At 43.5% G+C, this 18,817-nt stretch overlaps 1 protein-coding gene and 1 long non-coding RNA gene across 7 annotated transcripts in view; one reads left to right on the plus strand and one right to left on the minus strand.

Annotated features, from left to right (window-relative positions):
- Positions 1-18,817, minus strand: part of LOC116929138 (titin) — a 63,011-nt gene that overhangs the window by 16,518 nt on the left and 27,676 nt on the right. Inside the window, 14 exon segments of the mRNA XM_045178140.1 lie at positions 11,187-11,619; positions 11,681-12,370; positions 12,433-12,819; positions 12,889-12,946; positions 13,022-13,181; positions 13,238-13,420; positions 13,504-13,608; positions 14,469-14,543; positions 14,997-15,002; positions 15,187-15,407; positions 15,475-15,751; positions 15,829-16,036; positions 16,108-16,820; positions 16,895-17,194. Of these exon segments, the coding sequence (XP_045034075.1) occupies positions 11,187-11,619; positions 11,681-12,370; positions 12,433-12,819; positions 12,889-12,946; positions 13,022-13,181; positions 13,238-13,420; positions 13,504-13,608; positions 14,469-14,543; positions 14,997-15,002; positions 15,187-15,407; positions 15,475-15,751; positions 15,829-16,036; positions 16,108-16,820; positions 16,895-17,194 (3,816 nt within the window).
- Positions 5,687-9,904, plus strand: LOC116929179. Of its 6 annotated transcripts, XR_004397656.2 has the most exons (8): positions 5,690-6,193; positions 6,260-6,607; positions 6,701-6,816; positions 6,933-7,100; positions 7,235-7,422; positions 7,497-7,659; positions 7,736-7,822; positions 7,904-9,904. It is a non-coding gene; the product is annotated as an uncharacterized LOC116929179 (long non-coding RNA). The 6 variants fall into 6 exon arrangements; XR_006650599.1 differs by having other exon boundaries at positions 5,689-6,193; positions 6,260-6,816; XR_004397654.2 differs by having other exon boundaries at positions 5,689-6,193; positions 6,701-7,100.

Raw genomic sequence — 18,817 nt, forward strand, 5'->3', positions numbered from 1 at the left:
TTTGGGGAATCAAAGGGGAAGTAGGGAAAGGTTGTGGGGTCAAGGAAGTTTCGGCGAATCTCAGAGTCTTCTTCTTCTTCTTGGCAATGTTCTTCTCAGGAAGGATGTCCCCGCTGTGTTCCAAAGTGGCAATAGCGCTCGGTTCTACATCAGGGATATCTACTTCAGGCACTGTTTTTTCTACATGTTCAGGTACAAGAGGTTCAACGATAGGAATTTCTACACAGTCTTTTGCCAAAGCCTCGACTTCCATCTCGACCGTGTCTTCCGTCGTCGGAATCCAACTATCTGCTTCATACTGACGCCAGTGTGTCGTTTCTGCTTCGGGCATGATTGCGATCGTGTTTTCTTCGTGCGAATGTGTGAATGGAGTGGCAGTTGTTTTTAAAAGACCCTCATCACTACCGATCAACTCGACTGATTCCTCGGTCACAAGATTTTCTACAGATCCTAACTGCGAAAGGACTTTTTCTTTTAAAGGAATTGGCTGCAGAACTGTCATCGTCGATGACATTCCCACAGTTTGAGGGGATAGGGTCGAACTGGTTGGCTCCTCTAACGAAACAGAAACGCTTTTCTTTTCGGAACCTGTTTCTTCATCGACAACTTGGCCTTTCCTAGCTGGAATAAAATTAGATTTACGTCTCCAAGGAACATCTGACATACTCCGAGTACTAGAAACGTCGATCACACTCTTACCTTCGTCTGCAAGCTTGATTTCTTTCAAAGTTTGTACGGATGGTTCGTTCGATGATTGAGCCTCGCTTCTATCTCCATCAACATTAGGCGTTTCTGGAAAAGGTTCCCTTAGTAAATCTATTCCTGTCTGAAACCGCTTCTCTTTGACATCTTTCGGAACACCTGGAAGCAAAGTGCTGAATGACGATTCATTTGCTTCCGCAGAGCTAACCGAGCTTGCTAGAGGGAAATGCATTTCCTGTGTATCCTTCGACTCTGGGCTTTTCAAAGCTTCCGTTGAGACAAGTGTCTTCTTTGCTTTGATTGTCTTTTTCTGAGATTTCTTACGATCATGCACTACAGACACGTCTGAAGCAGCAGGTGTCTCTTTCTGCTCGGGCCTCTCTTCGGCTGAAAAAAAGGATTCTGCATTCGGAGTGAGAACGTCTAATTCTACTGGAACTTGAGGCCTGATTATTTCTTCACGCTCTGGAATTTCGCCATCATCTGTTTTAAAAGGGATTTCGATGTTTTCGGTAACCATAAAATTCTTTTCGGCTAATAAATCATCAAGTGAACTTTCCAACACATCAATACCTTTGGTTGCTGTCAGTTTTTCAGCAAATTCTTGACGAAAATCCACCTGATCTGGCTGAAACGTCAGAGTTATTGTTTCGGTTACGACCGGAGACGTGGAATAATCGGATCCATCGCGTGTTTTCGTTGGTACGGGCCTCGTTGCTGTAAAAGTTGCGGCAACCACTACATCCGTTTTACCCGATTCCGGAGTTATCGGCATTTCTTTTTCCGTCCTACTCACGTTGGGATGCAATTTAATTTCAAACGCAGCGTGGATTTCAGGTAAAATTTCGGGGTTTAGGGGCACTGTTTGTAATTCGATAACTGTCTCTTCAACTGGTGATTTGCTTTCGTTTGGCTTTTGACCTTCCCTGTTTGCGCCTGGAACACATGTCTCTGTTTCTTTCAAATCGGAAATCACCTTGTCAGCTGAATTGAGTGTCTGCGGCGCTGCGATGAAAGGTTTGAAGAGGAAACTAGCATCAGCCCCCCATCACTATCGGCTTTAGTTTCGACAGTTTGACCTGACCAATTTGCAATCATTCCTAACGAGACGCATATTTCAGGATGCTCGACTTGCTCCTCGGATTGTACAGGAACAATCCCTTCGTTTACATCTTGATTTGGGTATGACGGCAAGGGTATCGAGAACTTTTCCAGCTCCGAAGGCTTTTCTTCGCCTTCTTCTTCACCTGTAACCCAAGTTGTTTTCGATAAGAAAACATCTTCGACAATCGGAGCCTCTACAGTTTCTTTGCTAATCGCTGCTTGTTCGTCTTCTTTTTCACCTGTAACCCAAGTTGTGATTGACACGTAAGCGTCTTCGTCAATCGGGGATTGTAAACCTTCTTCTGACTTTGCGATGTTTAACTCACTTAGGGCTTTAGTAGGTTCTTCCAACTGAGTTTTGTCTTTATTCACTTTTCCTTTAAGATTTTTCTTCCGTCTAACCCCGGATTTTTGTGAGGTGTCGAAGACTACGGCTGGAGTGGACGAGTCTTTGATACCAGTATCTTTTGTTTGAACAATCGTTTCTTCCACGTCTTCGCTCGTAATTATATCTGTTTCTATCAAGTCGAGTTGAGCTTCAACTCTATTAACTTCTGCTGCTGTTGCATCTGGCATAATTTGCTCTTCGACCTTCTTCCCAATTTCGAATGAGTTCAATTCTTGTGGGGTTTCTCTTGGGCCAAGCCGAAGGTCGACAGTACATTCAATGGCATTCCATTGCTCACCATTCTGTTCCTTCGCTGTCCAACTTTCAGTTTTCGGAATATCACCAGGTTTTTTAACGTTTTGACTGATTGTAAATGATGCCACCTCAGATTCAAACTCAGATGTTTCAACATGTGGGGTTTTCGGAAAAATAACGCTGAATTCAAATTCTGCTTGGTGGCTGCAATCATCTTCGTCTCTAATAGTTTCTCCAGGTAAGGTTAATTCGGCAGTTGAACTTTTGTTTTGCGGGTTCGGTACCAAATCGATTGAGCTTCGATGGCGTTGAGTAATTTGATTGACGGAGGTGTCCTCCGTTATGCTTGGAACAATATTTGAATTCTCTATTTGGTCAGGCATTTCCCTGGGTAGAGTTTCTGCTTTCGCGGGTGATGTCTCCTTTGTTTTAGGTTGTCTGTCGGTCTCTGCTGGTGTATCGATTTCTAATCGACCACTAGGCTGGGAAACCACTGTTGTTTCTACTTCCTCGGCATTCTTTATCTCTCCCACTTCTTTGTTTTCTGGTTGATCCAGCGCCTTTGTTTCTAATTTAGGAAGTGTCTTCATCTTCCTCGGTCTTTTTGGAGAAGTGAGAACCAACGGAACCATTAAAGCGTCTAGCTCATCACCTTGAGCAGGAATTTCACATTTCTCCGCTTCTTGTGAAATGAGGGGCTGATCTTCCTTGTTCTTTACAGTTATATCTTTCAATTCCTCTACAATGATGTCAACTGGGGATTGGATACCAGAAGTTACGGTATCAACAGGTAACGATTCAGTTTCTTGATCTGTTTCAGTTGGCTGTTTGTCTCCGTCACGAACTAAGAGATTTATACATTTCTTCTTCTTTTTGATTTTCTTTTCAACTTGAGCTTCTGGAGCATGACTTTCTTCTGTTTCTATGGTCTTCGTAATAACCTCGGGCTGGATCTCTGAGGAGGGCGTCAGCTCAGATTTCAATTCCTTGGGTTCAGCGGTTTCTGTCCGCTCGCAGGTGATATGTGTTGGTTCAAAATCTATTTTCGTTTTAGAGATTTTTGCCATAATGACAACGTCTTCAACGGCATGAGGTGACTCTACCAGGGCCGGAGTGTACGCTTCAGGTTGGCTATCTGAATGCAACCTTAATTCAGACTTGAAATCCAGTTGGACAGATACCTCATGATGTTCTTCCTTAACAGGTTCCCCAGTTTTCAGTCTAGATTCAATAACAACGTCCTGGAAAACACTTTCTTTAACCACTGCATCTATCGGTTCTTTTTGGACTTCACTGACATCCAAAGGCTGTAAAGGTGGTTCAAACGACATATTCAAGGATTTGGAAGGTTCTTTCTCGTTTTCAAGTTGAAATACGGTAGGAATCACAGCAGGAATTTCGTCTATTATAGGAACTTGTTCAGTACGAGAGTCTCTTCTTTTTGAATTGATTTCCACAGAAATACCTTTTACTGTTTTCTTTTCCAGTTCAGCTGAATCCGGGAGCGGAAGTTTCTCATCAATTTCTTTTTGACCTTTTGGCAGCGTTATTTCCAGTTTGTTTTCCGATAGGTAACTTTTGTCTTCTTCAATGTCGAGATTTGTTGTTTCTCCTAGTTGTTTGCTACTGACTTGGGTTTCAAGTTGCTTTTCGGGAGATTCTACTTGCTCCACCTTGAAAAACGTTGTTTCTTGAGCTCTTCCGGCTGGGTTCTCATCCAGCATTTCAGACTTAACGATTTCCATTTTCTTCTTCATAATTTTTTGCTCAAGATCAACGTCTTCTAACGTATACAATTCTGTCGCCACTGTTGTGGTGTCTAGTCGAGTAGCTGGCGTCGGTTCAGACTTCAATAAAAGAGGCTCAGTTGTTTCGATGTGTGTGTCGACTACGACAGATTCACGTGCAAAACAGATGGCCGTCTTTTTCATTTTCGGTTTCTTCTTCAATTTGACTTCCTTGTCAGCATCTTGAGCCCTAGTTATGAGTTCCATCGGCACTCCAGTAAGTCCTTCTGACTCGGAGGGAAACGCGAGTTCAGATTTAAATTCTGGTATTTTAGGCTTGACAGTTACAGGTGCCAAACTTGCCTCAACTTTGACTTTAGGTTTCTTCTTGGCACCAACATCTTTAACATCTGTGACTTGAGCACTTGGCAGTGGAGTCGTTACGGCCAAAGGCGTGTCTGGCTCTGTTTTTGATGGAAACTTTACTTCAGTTTTCAATTTCACCGGCTCTGAGGATTTCGGTTTTTTCTCTTCAAGGACCTCTTTGACAACGTCTTGAACCACCAGAACTGATTCAGTCTTTACTGATGTTACTTGTTCCGGCTCCAAATTCACTTCAGATTTCAATTCAACGGTTTTTTCAGGTTGATTGACGATGACAACTTCGGATGCCAAACTCACACCTGGAATCACCTCAATGGATTCTGGCATTCTTGCCGTAAGCTTTTCTGGTTCAGAGGGTAACGCCAAAGCGATTTCAGGTTGCATAGTGGCGAAAGCTTCGGGTGCCATATTGATTTTGGATTTTACCTTGACCTTTTCCCCACGAATATCTTTCAGGGTCAGTACACGTGAGGCCGATACTGACGTTGGTTCTAAAGGTTCTTGTTGCTGGGTGCCCGTTGGCAATGTCAAATCAGTTTGTACGTTCAAAGGCTTCGTGGTTGCAGATTGTTGCTCGATGCTCGACTCTGACATAAAACTGATATGTGTCTTGACAATTTTTGGTTTATTATCTACGTCAATATCTTTTTCAACACTTGGAACCACGTCAATGGATTCTCTCATTCTCGACGTAGGTGTTTCCGTATTAGACGGTACCTCCGATTTGAAATGTGGTGCCTGAGCAGCTTCACGCTGTACGTCGGTGATAAATTTAGACGTGATATCGATGTCCGTTTGCTCCCTTCTTGGTTTTACTTTGATTTCTAGTTCAACTTCTCTGGTTTTTGAGACATCTTCTACCTTCTGAAATGATTCTGGGATTACGGGTGTTGATTCTTTCTGTTGGGAATCAGAAGGAAAAGTAAGTTGAGACGTAAATTTCAATTGTTCAGCTGTGCTGGGTTCCTCAACACGGGCTAAACTGATTTCGGTTTTTTTAGGTCTTGGTTTCTTTTTGCTTTGGGGCCCTGGGACAACATGTTGGACTACTTCGACCGATGGAACCACAGTAGGTTCTGTCGGTTGAATATCCACTGGTAAGGTCAGCTCAGTTTTAAATTCTGACTCGTTTTTACACTGTTCGACTGCGATGACTGAGGAATCCACACTGATTTCCGTTTTTGTCGTTCTTTGTTTCTTCTCTTCGACAACGTTGTCAATTTTACATATGATATCTGATGACTGTTGTGCCGAAACAGATTCTGGTGATTCCAATGCCTCGACAATTTCCAACTGTTCTGTTGTCATTTGTTTAATTTTCTCCTTTTTATCAACGAGGTCGTCAGATATGGTTGGCTTTTCATCTGGAGTGAATGCTGAAGTTTGGTGGATTTCGGTTTCAGCACTGAAGGGCTGGACAACATCTGTTTTTACAGAAAGAATTTCAGTTTTCTCGTCAGAAGTTGGACTAGACGATTCCTGATTCTGAATAAACACCTCTTCTATTTTTTGAGATATCGTGTCTTCCATCAGTTCACTTGGCAATGTCTCCGCAATCGCTTCGATGTCATATTGTTGCTGGGAAGGAGTTTCTTCTGGTCCTTCTGGAACTTGTTCTTTACCAAGTGATTTGGTAAGATGGCTTCTCTTTTTAACTCTATGACAACATCAGATGACATCAACTCTTTCTTGTCTTCAGAAAGGTCATCTCGTGCGATTGTTTCCAACTTCATTGCAGAAACTTCTTTCGGACTCGCATCTTTGTCTTGTCGTGGAGCCCCTTGCTTTTTGACCGGCTTTAAAGTGACTTTTTCCACTTGAAATGAGGCCAGTTCTCGTTTTGGAAGAGCTTTGGCTTTCTTTAGCGGTTTGGTAGTTGTGGGTGTAACTTCAGCCGTTTCAGTGCCTTCTAATTTGATAGTTTCCTGACTCCTCACTGGAACGTCTTTCTCAGACGGTTGGCCGATTTCAGCAATAGCAGAAGGCGAGAACTCGTTCTTTGGAGTCGGCCATGTTGGTTCGGTAGTCATTTCGACCGTTTCATGTGGTAAATCATCTGATTCTGTCTCACGATTAATAATTGTAGTGTTCATTTTGTCCTCTGATGGTACCTCTATCGCTGCCACTGATTCTGTCGCAGTATTTTTCTTCTTTTTCGTCTTTCGTTCCTTCTTAAGCTCACGGATTTCAACCACATCATCAATCACCACCTGCATCACCGAAGGAATGGATCCCAACTGGATTTCCGATGATACCGTTTGTTCAGATTTAGATTCAGGAGCTTCTTCGGCTGCTGGCTGTTGAAGAATGACAAGTTGAGGAGACAAATTAATTTGAGTTTTTGCTTTTTGTTTCTTTTCAATTGAACGTAGTGCTTCGACGAAATGTGCATCCGGTTTTTCATCTTTACTTTCCAACATTTCATCCAGTTCTAGTGTACTGGCTGAGGGGATGGATTGTTCATTGGAAACTTCACTTACATGGACGGAAATAGCACTTGTTTTGTCAAGCCTTTCAATCTTCAATTGTTCTTCCGTTCGGTATGTTTCACTCTCGGGTTCCAGGGAGGAACCTGAATCAGTTCCTTTTCCACTAATCCATTTGTCACTCCTCACATTCAAGTTTCGTTGTTTCGGTCGTTTTTTAATGACGCCTCTTTTCTCTCCTTTTTCAGCCTCGTCTGTCACATCAGTCTGTTCCAGTCCATGGAATTCGGTGACAAATGTTTCTTGAGCAACGGTCGCTTTTTTCAAGGTCGAAACTACGCAAACGCTTTGCATTTGCGTTTCGTGTTCGTGATCGGAACCTTCCTTGTCCGAAGAAGACGTCGAATCGGAATATTTCTTCTTGCTGCTTGATCTGGTACGTATTTTTCGACGAGTAGTCTGTTTCAAAGAAATGCTTACACTCTCCTTTTCCGTTGGACTGGTATTCAGTGGAACATCCATCCAAGACTTTTCTGCTTCTGGAACTTGATTTGGTTTCACGACAGCCTCGAAAGTTGTTTTGACAGTGCCATCTTCATAAACGGAGCTTTCTTTATCGGAGGCAGAACTCAATTGAACATCAATTCTGTCTTCAATAGTCTTTTTGACGCCAGTACGCGCTCTTGATCGTTCAATCCTTTTTGGAGTCAGCTTAACAACTTGATCAATTGTTTCTACTGGGATTTCAGGTATTGTGGAATCGACAGTTACCGACTCATCATCTCCAGAAAGCGAAATCTCTTCTAGGGAGTCTGTTGGCGAGGTCGTTTCTTGTGGTACTTCTACGCTGGTTTTGTAGATTCCGGGACCTTTTCTGCGACGTGAGGATCGTTCTATTTGTTCTTTCTCTTTTCCAGCTGGATGGGTTTGCATAATCTCTATCGTCGTAACTCCAGAAGGTGTTGGAATATCAAGTGCAACTTTATGTTCTGGAATGGGTTCATTTTCCACAGAATCGGAGGAATCGAGTGCGGATTCTTTCGATAATTCCAAATGAGATTCGCCGCTCTTGTGAGGTAACTTTGAATGCTCATCGCGTTTATCCTCTAACTGAGTCATTTCTTTTCTGAATTCATTTGCCTGTGGAACGGTGGTCTCCGTCGAGATTTCCTCAACCGATTGCGGCGCATCTGGTGCCGGATAGTTGACCAACTCGTGTTGTTCTGACGATTCGCTGACCCTTTTCAGCTTGGGCGTCACGCGGACGGTGGCCTGTGACGTCTGAACTTCTCGGATAGGCGACGTCTCTTCCGTCACCAAAACGGGACTGCCCGTGCAAACGATAACGGAGGTACGTCGGTGAGCTTCATCTGGGGGAACGACTTCTACGCTACTGACGTCGTATTCGCCCACTATATCCTGCGCTTCCTGCCCAACAAGGGGCTGGACGATCCATGGAAACTGTTCCAATATCGCTGTTGATTGCCCGGAGGGTATATTATCATCGCTCACTTTGTTGGACGTGATTGGCATGGGAATTTCGTCTGGATACGATGTTTCCATTTCTTCGATGCTAACGGTCGTTTTGCTTGGCACTTCCGGCGAAATCACAAATACGCCCGGCTGATCCTCTAACTGGATGGGAATGAATCGCTCTTTTGGAATATTAGACGCTTTCTGTTCCTCATCCGGAAGGGAAATGATGGGAATGCTTTCTTCGACGTTACTTGCTGTTGGAGACGCTTCGTTTTCCAACATTTCGCTAATCCGCAAATCAGACAATTGTTTGATCAATGGCTGCGGTGTTGAAACATCTTTTTCGGTTGTTTTACTTTCACGAACGATTTTACTCTCCCCGCCACGTTTCAATACGGTGATTGTTTCCTCAACGGAACGACCTTGAACTCTAACCTGACTACTGCGGATTTCAAATGAAATGGGTCGCTCGATTGCAGCGCCAACTGGTGTTGGCAGGTTTACCACGATATCGGGCGTGTCTTCGATCCTAGCACTCGTATCGACGAGTGGCCTAACGACTTGAGATTTCGATTGCAAATTTCCTACGTTTAACGAAGAAATATCATCCGGTTGATCGGATGATTCGGGTCTAACATCTGCCAATTCGGGGCAAAGAGTTGGGAAAAAGGTCAAATGAGATGTGTGATCGTCTGTATCCGCTGGACGAGGAAGCAAATCGTGTGTTGTTGTCGCACTGAGTTGTGTTGGTGACGGTGTCGTGAAGAAGAGTGTCGTGTTGCGTGTATCCGGTACAGGAGATTCTAAAGAAATTGACACGTCGAATACCACATCAACGATCGCATCTACTACTTATATAGGTCTGATTTAAAACATCAGGTAATGTCCCAGAGCAAAGTATGTACAAACGAATTTCCGAAACTGAAATGTGTGCCCAAACTGAAAAAGTTAAGAAATCAAAGCGAATATGGATGGAAAATAAAATGAGATGGTATCCAAGCTTCATTCTTACGTTATGATTGGAATGCATATCGTTGGCGCGAACCCTTGCTTGTGATGTATAACGTGTTATCCGTATCGAAAACGGATTCTGGTATATGTTTTTTGAATGTTTCTCTTTTTGTTCGTGTCATGCCGTGTTAAGTGTGTGCATTTTGGAACCGAATAAAAATAGGCTCTGTTGATAATTGAGCAAATAATGTCAAGCAAAAGTTGGTCGTTTCTGGCCAGGATGAAGCAGAAACAAACGAAAAAAAAACGTAAAAGTTGGATTCTTGGCTGAGGCGGAAGACAGGAGCGATGTAACAAAATTTTAAATGAAAAAAAAATTATATAGAAATAAATGTTATTCTTGTTGTTTAAGGAAACTAAAATTCGTTTAAAGGATGTCTTGGCTTTGGTTTAAGAAACAAAAAAACAGAATAAACGTAGACTTACTGCTATACGATTACATCTAAACTTACCCCGAGTGTTAAAGGTGAAAAAAAGAAGCCAGTGAGCGTGACACAAATAAAAACCAAATGATAAAAAAGAACCAAAAAAAAAAAAGAGAAACGGTGGCTGTTATTCGAAAAACCCACAAGATGAGCGCTGATGTTTTAAAGAGAGAGGCCGATATCATTGTAAGTAACATGTGGTGTGTGCAATAAAAGTGGCAATTTCTTGAATGTGTGTCAGACAAGTGTCATGAACTGACAGTTAAAGTGTGTCGATCAAAAAATTCACCAGCGTAAACGTTTCGTTGAAAGTTAGACCGTAAATGTTTACATAGTACACGTGCAGACTGCTACGAGAGAAGTTTTGTTTTCCTAGATCAGTATTAGCTGCAATATTTCTTTAAAAAATCAAGGCAATTCAAGAAATGAATAGGACGGATTTTGTCATATTGGAATTTTTTCGGAAGTACATATTTCTAGGGAAACTTCTCTGGTAGCGAGTAATTGACATCGATGCCCCAAACACATACCATGTTGATGTAGTTGACACAACCCAGAAGAAGAAGCGGATTAAGAGGAAGCGTCGAAAGTTAAGATGTTGCTGCATCAGCGTTATTTTTTGTTTTGTTTTGTGTTCGAGCGCTTTTTTGTTTTTTGCAGCAGCAGCATTAGAAAATTAGCAGAGAATATTATCAAAGTTAACAGAGTTGCGAAAGCACTTTCCAGCCCAGAGGTCGCCAAGTCTTGCAATTTGGTACCGGCTGTTTTGTTTGCATAGATCAATAGGCGAAACATTGTTTATAGCAAAAGAAGAGAAGAATTGAAGACCAACTCCTCGGAATAGGTCATGCCAAGCAGAAGATTTGAGATTTATTTGTTTTGTTTGGAAATGTATGTATGAGTTTTGTTTTTGTTTATAGCTGAAAGCGTTTTTGTTTTGTTTTTAAGTAGAGAAGACTCCTTGAGAGAAGAGTTGTTATCACTTCACACACACTTGCTTGGTTATTTAGCGTTTGAGACTTAATTTTCAGTTTTGTTGTAGAAGTCGATGCCGAAGATCATTCATTGCCGTGTTAACCAAAATTACGTGAAACTTAAAATTTTAAGAATTTTAAGAAGAAGAAGAAAACAAATCCAATCCAACATAAAAAAGGAAACAACATAAAAATTGGCTGCTCAAAGTGAATTAATAAAACCCGACATGCATATACAGTTCCTTAAACCCAAAATCTACTTGATTAAACTATACGAATATATTCTAATAAACAGGTGAATGGGGGAGACTTACCATCTGGTAGCACCTCAACAACAGCTGTGGATAGCGGTTCAACAGTAGACTCGACGGACGACGCCATTTCGGGGATCTCGATTTTCAATCCGAGCGTTGGTTCCTCGATGATAGTTTGCGACACGATGGCTGTCTGTCCCAAGCGTTCCATAATCTGGATCAAGGGCCATTGGGTCTCGGGTAATTGCAAAGCGGGCAATTCTCCAGCTTTGACGATGGTTAACATCTCCTCGCAGGAGATGCCCTCGTGAAGCAGAGTAGAAACACTGGCCATTTCTGGAACGGGTTGCGCATCCAGACCGAATTCTTCGGGACGTGTGGCCATTTCGACAATGTCTTTGATGTCAGCCTTTTTGGTCTTGACCGCTTTGAGCACGGCCTTCAAACCAATCACTTCCTCGGGAACCAATTTGGCTGCTTCCTTCACGATAATCTGATAAAGAAATTGAGTTAGCCGCACGATCATGACTCGGTTTTCATTTGAATGGATTTACTTCGCGAGTGATGGCCCGAGATCCGTGATCTTCGACGATGCGAACCAAAGCTTTTTGGCTTTCAGGAGCGGTCAAGACGGGAAGATTTCCAGTAGAGCCAAGCGTCACGATTTGATCGACGCTGACACCCGACTTCAGCATAGTGTCAACGTTGAGGAATTCTTGGAAAGGAGCTTGTCCCGGCTGGAACTCTTGTACTCTGTCCAACGTTGCCATTTCGCTGACGTTGACCGATTCTTGAACGGCAATGCCGATCAAAGCTCGCAATCCAATCGATTGGTTCGTGATGAATTTGTCCAGTCTTTCTTCCACCGTTTGCGGAATCTCGTTGATCATAGCCGGAAGATTGAGAGCCGGTTCTTCGACAATCACCTGCGAAACGATGGCCGTTTGTCCGAGTTTTTCCATTATCTGAATGAGTGCCCATTGATTTTCGGGGAGATTCAAGGCCGGCAGTTCTCCGGCTTTAACGATGGTCAACATCTCTTCGCAGGAGATGCCTTCGTTCAACAAAGTCGAGACTGTTGCCATCTCCGGCACTGGCGGAGCTTCTAAATTGAACTCTTCCGGATGTGTGGCCATCACCACAATGTCTTCTACAGCTGCGCTCTTGGTCTCGATAGCTTTGAGAACAGCTTTCATACCAAGCGGCTCTTCAGGAGCCAATTTAGCGGCCTCTCTCACGATTTCCTGGATAAAAATTCGTCTTTTAAAATCATCTGTCTTTTGTTTTGTTTAATTGTATAGCTGACCTGAAGAACGACGGCTTTGAAACCTTGATCTTCTACCAGACGGACAAGAGCTTTCTGGGTCTCGGGAGCTGTCAGAGTTGGTAGATTGCCGATGGAACCCAACGTCACGATTTGATCGACTGTTATGCCGGATTTGAGCATCGTTTCGATTTGTAGAAATTCCTTGAAAGGTGCCTGATTTTGGCTGAATTCATTGGCCTTGTCTTGTGTCACCACTTCGGTCACGTTCAACGATTTCCTTTCGGTCATTTCCAGCAAAGCTTTCAGGCCGATCGCTTGATTTTCCACGAATTTATTGAGGCTTTCCTCAATCATGGCTTCTTTTTGAATCTTGGCTTTGTTGACTTTGACTTCTGGCTTCGGTTGAAGTTCAGCTTCGATTTTGGCCTTTCATTGCGAGATATTTTCATTGTTACTTGAAACCTTAAAATCCAAAAATTCTTTGTTTTAAGGTACCTGCTTGGCTTCTTCAATGGCTGCCAATTTTTTGGCTTCTTCAGCTTTGGCGGCCTCCCTGTTCCGCATTTTAAAAAAACCATTTTATGAAAACCATCAATGACGTGCAAACTAATAAAGAAATACGACTGACTTTTCCTGCATGGCTTGTTTTAGGTATTCTTCTTTAGTGAGTTTAGCCCCCTTCTCTTTCTTCGTCTTTTTGTCCTCCTTCTCTTTCTCTTTGCGTTTCTTTTCTTCGATCACTTTAGCCTTCTTGGCAAGCCAAATGTCTCGGGCCTCGCCAGTCAACTCTGTTTCAAACCGCTTTGAAGATAAGCTTTCTCAATCTAAAAATTCCCATTTATACCGTGAACGTGAAGACGGGCTTTAGTGAGGTGAGCTCCGCTAGAGCTGGTCGCCTTGCACATGTACTCGCCCTCCAAGTCCTGATCGACTTCGAGGATCGTGCACGATGTGCTGTTGTCCTTGATGCGAATTTTGACGTTCGGATTGGGGTTGATCAGTTTGTTGTTGAAGTACCAACAGATATCTATTTGGAAAATTCAAAATGTGGGTTTTTCTTCCTTATCTGACCAAAAACGAAAAATTCCCTAATCGGCTGTTCAATTTTACCAGGTTTCGGGTTTCCGGCGTAGAAACACTCGAACTTGGCCTCTTCACCTTCTTGTACACGAGCGTCGACAATTTCGGTCGTGAACTGCGGAGGTTGTTGCGATTCTGCAAAAATGTCGGTCACAAACAATGTCATTCATCAAAACGTAAGAATCTCGTGCGGGATTAGTTCAAATTCAACACTAAAAATAGCGTGCAAGCGTGCGACATAATATGAAAAAATTGGATTGTATTCACACTATGTACAAAAACTTAGACGTGCGTCTGTTAGGAAATGTCATACATGGTTTCCAGCATGAGAAATTCTTTCAAATCTTCCATGCTGGCCGCCGAAATGAGGTCGGTCATGGACGTTTTCAAACTCTGAGCTTTCTCAAGCGCTTGAGCGCATTCCGAAGTGGGTGTTTCGCCATTTTCCTGGATCGGTGATAGCATGGTGGAGAAATTGAGCGTGCGGGGCACTTCCAAACGTGGCATATCATCTTCAAGGCGGGTCTGATGGACGGCTTCATCTTCATCGTCGTCATTGCTTCCGTCGGCGTAGTTGTCCGTGCTAGTATCGGATTCATCGTCGGAAGATGGCGTTGGAGTCTTGTTATCGTCCTCCACCGGACCTCCGATAGCCTCAATGGCGGCCGTAATCGATTGTCTATGCGATTGCAGGTAGCCGGACAAAACAGACTGGGCGAAAATGGATGCGGATGCTACGCCCAGGTCGTTTCTATACATGGGGACATGCGGGATTAATGTGTCATAGTCACTCGGTTTCAAATTATTCAAGCTGGGCCGTCGACTTGAGCCGCAATCGGAGATGAAAACGGAATCGCTGCCCGTCGACACGTCGCCCATCGAATGGCATTTGCTAATCAGTTCATGCATAGTGGCGCTATCTATCGACATGCTGCGCTCTGAATCGGAGCCGATGTTATTCAGCCGAATCCTCGGCACTGGAAGCGATGAGTTACCTAACATCTGCGCGCGGACAATCTCCATGCGGGTCACCCATTCCGGTTTCCGGTAAGTGGGCGTGTCCTTGTATTCTGTGGACCAGGTAAAATGAAAATTGTCAGAAAAAAAAGAAAATGGATTAGAATTTGATGAAAACTGGACGTCAGGTGTCAAACTGAAGGCTTGTTAAAAATGCAAATGATAAGCAACAAGGTTAGCAAATTAGACAATCATCATATGAACAAAAATATAACAAAAGCCGCTGAATCTCCCGATAAACAAAAGAAAAAATCACCTGCAAAATTTTGGAAAGAAATGAAAAAGCTTTTTATGCATTAGTCCCGTATAACAGAGAGAAAAAAAAAAATAATATATAAAAGCGCGATGTCATTTTTAAAAAATAAAAAAATTCAGAGGATAAATTCAGCACATGAAAAATGTGTGGAAGCGCGTGTGTGTGTGTTTTTTGTTTAAATCTAGAGACGGTGTGTTTGTTGCGTGTTTGTGTTGCAAGGTAGGGAATGAAGGAATAAGGAAAGATTTACTTGAAGCTGCAAAAAAAAGTGGGGAAAAAAAACCAAAGAATAATTGATTAGAATTAATTTCAGTTGCATGTATAAATCATTCGCCGGAGCACCAAAAATAAAATTTGCAATTAAAATGAAATATTAAGTTTTTTTTTTTTTTTAAATGAATCAAATAAAAAAAAAATCGAAAAAAGATACAAAAACTGACCAGTGACATTGAGGTGAGTGATGGACGTGACGACGCCTTTGTCGTTGTGAGCTTCGCACATCAGCTCGCCCGCGTCATCCGGGAAAACTTCGCTTAGCGTCAGAATGGACGTCCCATCCTCCAGGTGATCAATGCCGAAATCTTTGGACGGCTGGATTTCTTTGCCGTTCAAATACCAAAACACAGAGGACCTTGGATAGCTCTCCACTTTCACTTCGAATCTGCCAATAATTTCAAATTGAATCTAACGCGTCGTTCCTATTAGAGTCATTCAATGTTTTTACGTACCTGGCCTGATGGCCGTCTTTGACATCGACATGTTGAGGTAACGCTACGGCAAAGCGAGGGGCTGCTCCGGAATCTTGGACTAGTTCTTCATCTTTGGAAGGCTGCGGTTGGAATTTGAATTTCTTGTCAGTTTTCGTTTTGACGACTTTCTTAGCCACAGGTTTGTCGCTCAGCAAATCATCCTCGGAACCACTGGGACCCGTCAAATCCTCCCACGTTCCGACGGATGGACCAGCCGTGATGGAAGCGCTTTCCGAATCAGGTATGTATTCGTATCCTAATGATTGATCAATTATTTCAATTAAGAATTCCTTTTAAATGTTCTCATTTCTTAAATTTCTTAAATGAGCCTACTTTCCACATGAAGTGTAGTCGAGGTGGTTATCTGGCCAGCACGATTGACGGCCTTGCATTCGTACACTCCGGCGTCTTCCGGGAAAGCCTCGGCCAGTCGCAAAACAGCCTCTCCTTGAGGTGATAATGACATCATGACGCCATTATGTTCACGGACAGGCTGGCCGTTGTGGTACCATTTGATACGTGGCATCGGTGTTCCACTGACCTGTTCCACGAAAAAAATGTTGTTTAGAAAATGAGTTCCTCTAGTTTTAAGAAAGATATTCAATTTTGTACTTGACAAGTGAGGTGGACTTCTTCTCCATCCATAACCTTCATTTGGGCAAGTTCTTTGACAATCTCTGGCGGAGTGAACTCCTCGGCCAGCAGTTGCCTTTCTACCGTCAACGTGGCCGTCGACGCCACTGATCCGGCTGGATTTTCAGCCTTCACCGTGTAGATGCCGCTGTTTTCGACGAACGATTCCGGTATGAACAACGTCGATCGGTTGTTTTGCGTGCTGATTTGCATAGCTTCCGTGCTCTGAATAGCAGCGCCGTGCTGTTTCCAGCTGAACACGCATTCCGGTAGCGATTCCACTTCGACGTCCATTACAATGGCTTCACTCTCTGGAACGATTTGAGGCCGAAGAGCTTTGCGGAATTTCGGCGGTTGTTGGGCCGTCGTTTGAACGTCACCCAATTGAATGGAGGCGGACGTCCGCGCTTCTCCGCCTTCGTTCATGGCTCGAGCTTCGTATTTGCCGGTGCTGTCGGCATGGCAACGAACGATAACAAGCGTCGATTCGTTCTTGAAGGTGGTAACCAATCGGTTTTCATTCTGCTGGATCTCACGGCCATTGTGGTACCACTTCACCTCCGGCGTTGGATAGCCGTCAAAGCGGATCGTCATCACTTTACGGCTACCTGTTTGCACAATGTCCGGCTCCAGCGGTTGGCCGATAACCGGAGCCCTAACTAATTCTTGATGACTAACGACTATCATGTCACCTGTTAATTCAAAAATTCCTTTTCCTTTCTGCTTTTCGTTTTCAATTAAAAAAGCCAATCAATTAAGAACTTACCGACGGTGAGAGGCGCTTCACATTCCACCGTTCCATGAGCGTTGGTGGCTCGGCAACGATAGGTGCCTTCATCGTCGGGGAAGACTTCGGTGATGGTCAAACTGGCCGTGCCAGTCGATGGTTCAAACGCGGGCTGGAAGTCACGCGACGGCCGGAGTTCACGCTGACCGCAGTACCACGTGATCTGCGGGATGGGCTTGCCAGTCAGCGTGCAAATGAGTTTGGTGGGTTCGCCATCCGACGCACGTATCGGACTTAAGGGCAATACGAAACGCGGCGCTTCACCTCCTTCGCCTTTCGCTATTTTGAATAACACAATTCAATTTTTAGTTGGTCAAATTAATTTCTAAACGTCATGTACACGGCAACGGTGCAGCCATGAATCTTTGGCTCGCGTGTCGTCAATTTATGCGAAGCCATTCGTAATGGATATAACGACGGCAAGACATGCCACGGAACACGTGTCTTAAACGAATGGAGGTCGTAAATAACTATGAAAAGTGAGCCATAAATTACAGTTGGCAATGAGTGTTTTCGTGGAAATGAAGCCTGGCACATGTAAGGCAGTAGCAGCAAAGGCTAGTTAGGCAAACTGTGTTCATTGACTTTTGAAATATAGCCCACGGAGAGCAAGAGAATACGTTTATAATCTGCTCCGAGAGAGAGTGTAATCAATTTCAGTTCTTTGATTAATTTTTATTATTTTTTTTTGCGATAAAAGACGGAGAAAAATGTTTCCACTAATTTTGATTTAAACAAGAAAATCAATTGATGTGCACGGACTAAAAATAAAAAAGGGAGGGTCGCCGCACACGGCGCTTTCATCAGTTCACTTCCAACGACGGACTCGGTAATTTATCGAAACAAAAGAATTTATGGATTCCCACCTTCTTGGCTGCATCCCAGAAAAGAAAATAAAACAGGAAAGAATATCGCAAAGTCAACAGAAATAATCAATCCAAAGGTGTTGGCTTAGCTCCTGCATTCCTTTCATTCGGAGCGACGGGCCCGAATCGACGCATGCCGTTGCTATGCATTGGCCAGTGCCAAATCCGCCAACACTAAGGCGCAAGCGCACCGCATACCTCCGCAAACGATCCAATTCTTTCGGTGTGCAACACACAATAAAGATCCGTCTATTTTTGTAATGTCTCATCTATTTCCTTGTTTGTGTAGCACTGGGCCGCCATCCTGCCAGAACGCCTACGCGTCCGCTAGTGGAACTGTTAACGACGCACATTACGACCAATAGCGCGTGCTAATTATTTTTCTAAAATAAAATCCAAGTCAATTTCGGGAAAGAATGGCATAGACTTACATGAGAAAAAGAACCAAGAGAACATGTTTCCTCGCTGATTATGACAGTAGAAACATTTCCCGTTCGGAATGGCACAAAAAGGTTTGAAACTTGAGTCGTTGCGCGCTTTGATAATTCGATTCGAATTTGAGGAATTGAAAGCGGATTTAAACTGTTAGTGGGGGGGAAATAAAGAAAAAATCAAAAAGGGGTCGTCTGTATCGTGTGTCCACCCAGTGCAAAGGGAACCCAGACTTCGACTGAATTCGGAAGCGCCGCCGATGAGTTGGGAAGATGCAAAAGTTGGCATGCAACCCTCAGTTTTGGTCATGTGACCTGGCCCCGGAATGAACCCCACATCTGTTTTAAATTTAGACTGGACGACACCAGCTCTCGGCGGGTAGGCCGTCCATCTCGTCTGTCACGTTACCGTCCACCTATATCCCCCCCCCACCCCCGAAAAAAGACTTATGCCAATGGTTTCTTCCGTCTAAAAATTCAATGGTTGTTTCAAACAAGAACTTTCGATCCGATTGAACTCACTAATGATTGTTTCTCGAAACGAGGGAGACTGTTAACATTTCTTCGGCTAGTTTTTAAGGCCTACCCAAACGAATTTGGTATTT

The sequence above is a fragment of the Daphnia magna genome, linkage group LG8, assembly GCF_020631705.1.
Source record: "Daphnia magna isolate NIES linkage group LG8, ASM2063170v1.1, whole genome shotgun sequence".
Taxonomy (NCBI): domain Eukaryota; kingdom Metazoa; phylum Arthropoda; class Branchiopoda; order Diplostraca; family Daphniidae; genus Daphnia; species Daphnia magna.